Source organism: Cynara cardunculus (genome assembly GCF_001531365.2).
Source record: "Cynara cardunculus var. scolymus isolate 2C chromosome LG 11, CcrdV1, whole genome shotgun sequence".
Classification (NCBI taxonomy): domain Eukaryota; kingdom Viridiplantae; phylum Streptophyta; class Magnoliopsida; order Asterales; family Asteraceae; genus Cynara; species Cynara cardunculus.
In genome coordinates this window covers 5,653,351-5,659,623 of record NC_037538.1, presented here as the reverse complement: position 1 = coordinate 5,659,623, position 6,273 = coordinate 5,653,351, and the positions used below count along the sequence as shown (strand labels likewise).

The 6,273-nt window shown below is 30.2% G+C and overlaps 2 protein-coding genes across 2 annotated transcripts; both read left to right on the top strand.

The window, feature by feature from the left end:
- The first annotated feature begins 3,788 nt into the window (after positions 1–3,788).
- On the top strand, positions 3,789–4,863 carry LOC112521007 (R-linalool synthase QH1, chloroplastic-like). The gene is made up of 3 exons (XM_025129633.1): positions 3,789–4,068; positions 4,162–4,537; positions 4,851–4,863. Exons 1-3 carry the CDS (start codon positions 3,789–3,791, stop codon positions 4,861–4,863), a joined length of 669 nt encoding a protein of 222 aa, XP_024985401.1.
- Positions 4,048–6,268, top strand: LOC112521006 (R-linalool synthase QH5, chloroplastic-like; the record flags this gene model as incomplete). The annotated part of the gene is made up of 6 exons (XM_025129632.1): positions 4,048–4,068; positions 4,162–4,537; positions 4,872–5,090; positions 5,213–5,351; positions 5,445–5,693; positions 6,236–6,268. Coding segments are annotated over exons 3-6 (501 nt in total), but the record flags the coding sequence as incomplete, so codon positions are not given.
- Between the last annotated feature and the right edge of the window lie 5 nt (positions 6,269–6,273).

Genomic DNA, 6,273 nt, shown 5'->3' with positions numbered 1-6,273 from the left:
AAAAAACTATTGTTCCCAAACTGTTCATATTGTGTTCATATGTAGACTAGCTGCATTTCTCAACAGTGTCTGGCTCCTGAATGTGTTCATAATGAAGCAACTATTGTTCACAAGCTGTTCATATTGTGTTCATAACTATTTTTTATTTCTTACCTTTCATGTAGCAGCTATTCTTATTGTGTTCATAACTGTTCATGTTGTGTTCATACATGTTCCGAGATGATTCAAGACACTTTGGTAACGATATTTACTGTTTTGGTAACTGATGGTATCAAAAGCACATGATATTTTACATAAATACCATTTTCCACTTAGTTCACATATGTTTGTGAAATTGTAAATTTAATAAATTAAATTTTTAATATGATTAATCACAACCATTTATTGTAAGAATCAATTGCCAAGATTGGTTAACAAAGTTAACACAATAAACTTGGTTAATATTTTAACCAACTCCTATATATATATATGTGTGTGTATATATATATATATATATAGAGAGAGAGAGAGAGAGAGAGAGAGAGTGTGTGACAGAGAGAGATGATGTTTACTTTACAAACCACGTTATTTGTACAAACTGTACAAACCTCATTCAACCAATCATAATTTTTCATTTTGTTCATTTTTTTGTAATTATGAGAGGTTGATTAATCATTTCTATTGTGGAGGGTGTTAATCATGGATATTATCATGTTCATTATTTTAATTATGAAGAAATACATGAAACGGTTTCATTAAAGTTTCATTAAGTATTATATGAAACAATTTCATAACCATATATGAAACGACTTCATCAAAAAAAAAGTATTATATGAAACAATTTCACAAGATTAAACAATTTCATGAAAAAATTTCATAAAATTAAACAATGAAATCGATGGATGAAGATGGTTTGCACGGTTTGTACAAATTGGACTTTTAATTGTTAATTCCATTTTTTTTAATTTGGCCTCTCCACTGGAGTCCACTAATCTTTTAATCCAGCCTAAAATTTTTAATCTCTAAAGCTACAATCCATAGTCCACTAAAGTCTAAAGTTGTTGATTTTTCATCGCCACATGCTCACATGACAATATCGGCCGACAAACTTAATTATACGAATAACTTATGAACAAAATTACAATCTCCAATCTCCATTATTGAAATTATAGATCTGTTGATCTATCCTCCCTCCCCGTGTTGACCACTCTCGAGTGAGTTGAGTCTCGACCTCCGATTATAGCCCCTAAATCACAGGGGGGAGGTTCATTCTATATTTCTATTCAAGTTTTAAGATGTTATTGTTTGATTAATGATTAGGTTCAAATTTGTTTGAAATTGTTTGATACTTTAATTGGACTTAAAATGCTATTACTTGAACCAATGAGTCTTTCAAGCGGTTGTATTTAGAGGCCACAATAAGAAGTTAGATTCTATTAACGGGGGAAATTTTCTTGAAATGTTGGAGGCACTTGATTAACGATCTCTGGCATTTTCATATTTGACGTCTAGTTTTAGAGTTTTACTACGTTTTAACTTTGGATAGTGTAATTTTTGTATTTTTGAAAATATATAATATATCAGGTATGGCCCAACCTTTTGGAAAACTTGTGTGCCGCCCCTGTGTGTGTATGATAATTGATACCAATATATAACTTAATTGGGACCAACGTACGTATTACTTTATAGTTCAACTTCTCTTTTTCTATATGGCTTCAATGTTCTTATTTCTCTGTTCAATTTTTCATTACAAAAATCTTATTGCCGCAACTAGAGGTTTCAACGTTTGCAAGCTATTATGTTCATCAAAGTCTACGTTAATGACCGTCTTAATTTGTGGCGGAACCCATCGGTTTGACGATCAACAAACTATAAGCCATCGTTGTCATTTGATCATCGTTAATCACTATCCAGTAAATACACTGTACAGTTACCATGCATTTTCCCCTTTACATGTTTCATTCATGCATTTTTTTAATTGTTGATCAATTCTTCTGCTCATATTCAAGAATATATATGTGTATATATATATATATATATATATATATATATATAGGCGGGATCAAATGAAAACCGTCTAATTCTTAGAAACCGTGTAAACTAATTTCGTCCAATAGGAAAATTCCTCTTTTTCTTAATTAATTAAATTTAATCATTAAGGGTAGATTTGTCATTTACATTGTTTTCTATTAAATATGGAAGTTATTAATATATTTTAAATAAGGTAATATAACAAAGGAAATTTTATAAATGGTAATATTTAAATGTTTATTTAAATTAAAATTTTATAAATTGAATATTGTTATTTGGTTTTTCGGTTTATTAGTGGTAATAATATGAAAATCGAAAATTATTATATTCATTAATCCACGAAATCAGTAATAGATCCAAACAAAGATTCATGAACAGTAAAAATATAATCAACTATACAGATTCATGTTAGATTTGTTCATAAAAACGCTCATTGAGGAGCTTGTTTTATGAAACGTATGCAGATTGGTTCGTGAAAACGTTCATTGAGGAGCTTGTCTTATGAAACTTTTGGGGATGAAATGGTTGCGTAATATAATATTCTTGCATAATCTTGTTTTCTTATCAACAATTATTGATGAAATTGTTTCATTTTGTTTTTTTTTTTGATGATTTTGTTCACTTAATGGTTAACAAAACATGTAATGGTAAATGCATTGACTCTATGAAACGTGTTCGTATTTGAAGAAATTGGTTGATGAAATGGGTGCACAAAGAAAGTGAAACCATTTCATAATTGTTAAGAAAATGTTGTGTAATTAGCGAATAGTGAAATAATTTCATTATTGATGAAAATGTTTCATTTTTTTTTAATTTTCTTTGGATAATTTTGTTCACTTAATGGTTAACAAAGCCTGTAATGGTAAATGCATTGACGCTATGAAACGTGTTCGGATTGAAAAAAATTTGCCGATGAAATGGGTGCATAACGAAAGTGAAACCATTTCATAATTGTTAAGAAAATGTTGTGTAATTAGCGAACAGTGAAACAATTTCATAATTAGATTGAAACATATCCATCTACCAATAACATGAAAATGATAAATGTCTCATCTAGCATTATGTTGATTTGTGTATTGACTAAATTGTGAAACCATTTCATTCATGAAATGTAGTAGTAATTTTTTTTTATTCAAAATGTTTCATTATGTTAAATTGATTATAGTGTGTTTTATTTTTATTGTTAATCTATTTTAATGATGGATGTAATTTTATTTATAATATTTGAACATAAAATTAATATATTATTTTACAAATGATTTTGTTTCATTAATATTACGATATACATTATATGGTTGCCATTAATATTAGCACTACCAAATTAAAGTTACCATTTTGCCCTTTTAAGGATTATAAAATAATTTTTTTTAATTTCCTAATATAACCTAAACTAATCTTGACCATTGATCAAGAAAACGGATGAATGAGATTGGTTTACACAAACGTGGGCGGTTTTCATTTGATCAAGAAAACCCTTGACATTTGTACAACCAATACAACACAATCTCAACCGTCCATTTCATTTGATTAACATGTGATTTCATAGAAGTTTTTATTGTTTCCTAATATAAAGTATCGATCATAATTAATGAACCATATTCATCTTGCATAAATATTTAAATTATAATAAATGAACTCTCATCATTTCCATAAATATCTCAATATATTGAGTTGCATTGATTGTACAAATGCGATGGGTTGTATTTGAACCAAACTCTCTCTCTCTCTCTATACATATATATATATATATATATAATATGTATATAACTTAATTACACATGCAGGAAGAAGATTACGAGGCAAGAGCATCTAGTTTGAAGAAAGCTGTAAAGACGATGATACAGAAAGTAACGGGCAATCCATTGAACAGCCTTGCGCTGGTTGACAATTTGCAGAGACTCGGAATATCGTATCATTTTGAGGAAGAAATAAATCAAGTCTTGGAGCTGATTTACGATGATCACTTCAAAACTCAAGAGCAATGGAATGGAATGGATATGAACCTTAGGGCCCTTGGCTTTCGACTACTCAGACAACATGGTTATCATGTTCCTCAAGGTACAAACTTGATTAATATTCAAGGATCTTTTTATCACATGCATCTTATGTTACTATAAAACACAAATTTATACATTCCTTCATTTGATTTAGAGATTTTTCACGACTTTAAGCACAAGACKGAACATGTTAAAGGGGATATTGATGTGGTGGGAATGATAAACCTGTACGAGGCTTCTTATCATTCATTCGAGGATGAAAGCATCTTGGATGATGTTAGAGACTTCACCACGGAATATCTAAAACAAATTCGAGATACGATTGATGGAAGTAGTAGTTTATGGTCATTAGTAAGTCATGCTTTGGAGTTTCCACTGCATTGGAGAGTACCAAGAGTAGAGGCCAAGTGGTTTATAGAAGAATGCAAGAAAACAAGTGGTATGATTGATCTCACATTGATGGAGCTTGCAATATTGGATTTTAACATGGTCCAGGCTATCCACCTTCAAGATCTAAAATACTCATCAAGGTATCATTCCTTTCTTAATTACGAGTTATTTAGCCATTTATTCCCTGTATATATACATGATATATACACATATATATAGGCCTATTAATTCTCTAAGTTGTAGAAGAAGCTTGTTTAGAAAACACGCATTCAATTTGGGATATCGTTTATACATACAAATTCACAAATGAACACCTAAAAGGTTCACGTAAAATCAGGTTCACATATAAACAGATCTTAAATACATAATGCATATAATCCTGTTTATAATGTTCACATATGAAGAAGACCTACAAGTTTTGATGACATTATTTATTAACTGCCAATGATATAGAGCTATGAATTGAATATATAGGTGGTGGAGAAATACATGTTGGGATAAGAAGTTAAGCTTTTGTTGAGACCGGTTGGTGGAGAACTTTCTGTGGACAATTGGTTTTAGTTACCTACCTAAGTTTAGCCTTGGAAGGAAAACGTTAACAAAGGTTAACGCCATGATTACTACTATTGATGATGTCTATGATGTTTATGGTACTTTGGACGAACTTCAAAAATTTACCGATGTTATCACCAGGTAAATATTAATTAATCGTTGTTACGTCCATTTGAATCAAATGTTTATCGATCAAATAATATTTAACTTTCATATATAATTTCATGAAATCTAACGATTAAAAAGAAAATTTGAATGCGTAGATGGGATATCAATGCGATTGAAGAACTCCCGGATTATATGAAGATTTGTTTCCTTGGATTCTACAACACCATAAATGAGATCACATATGACAATTTGACAAATACAGGATTACTCATCCTTCCATACCTAAAGAAAGCAGTAATTAATCCGTCTTTATTAACTAATATCATGTTTAATTCCTTAATTTGTGATCAGATTCGAATCTAAATTTTCCTAACTATGTTGGAACAGTGGGCAGATTTATGCAAGTCATACCTAGTAGAAGCAAAGTGGTACCAAAGTGGGCATACACCAACACTCCAAGAATACTTGGACAACGCTTATATATCAATATCGGGTTCTACAGTACTCATGCATTGTTATTTTTTGACGTCTATGACTTCAACCCAAGAGATCCTACAATGCTTGGAAAGAACTAACAACATTGTTCGCTACTCATCGTTAATCTTGCGACTTGCGGACGACTTGGGAACATTCTCGGTAACTATATAAATATTATTCGTTTAAAGATATTGCTTTGTTAATTTACCAAAAAGTACTTATTGTAGGAGYGCAAATGGTCCTTTTTTGTTAATTTTTTTTTGGGTTTTACCGGGTCATGTTTGATCTTTTCAATCTTATTTTTTCCTCTATCTTTTCAGTGTCTTTTGATTAGTAGTTTTCTGTTTTTCAAAAGGCTATTTTAAAGCCTAAGTTTAATTTTCAAGTAGCTCCCTTCTTTTTGGTGTGAAGCAGTGAGTAAATTGCTCTACGAACGAATGGATCAGATCAACTTGGAAAATGGAAATATTTTGCAAACTCTGAGTATTTTAAGTAAATGGCAAAGCTTTTAGTTGTTTCCCTTCTGTTCTCTCCTTTTCATTTATATCAAATTAATTTTCAGATCGATGTTTTCAAAATATAAATACTCGTTAATTTCTTTATTATACTTGCTAATAACAATATACATTTTGTCATTATTAATTCAATGATTGTATTTTGTTGCAAATATAAAAAACTAACTAAACATAATTAATTATTAGGACGAAATGGCAAGAGGGGATAATCCAAAAGCAATTAA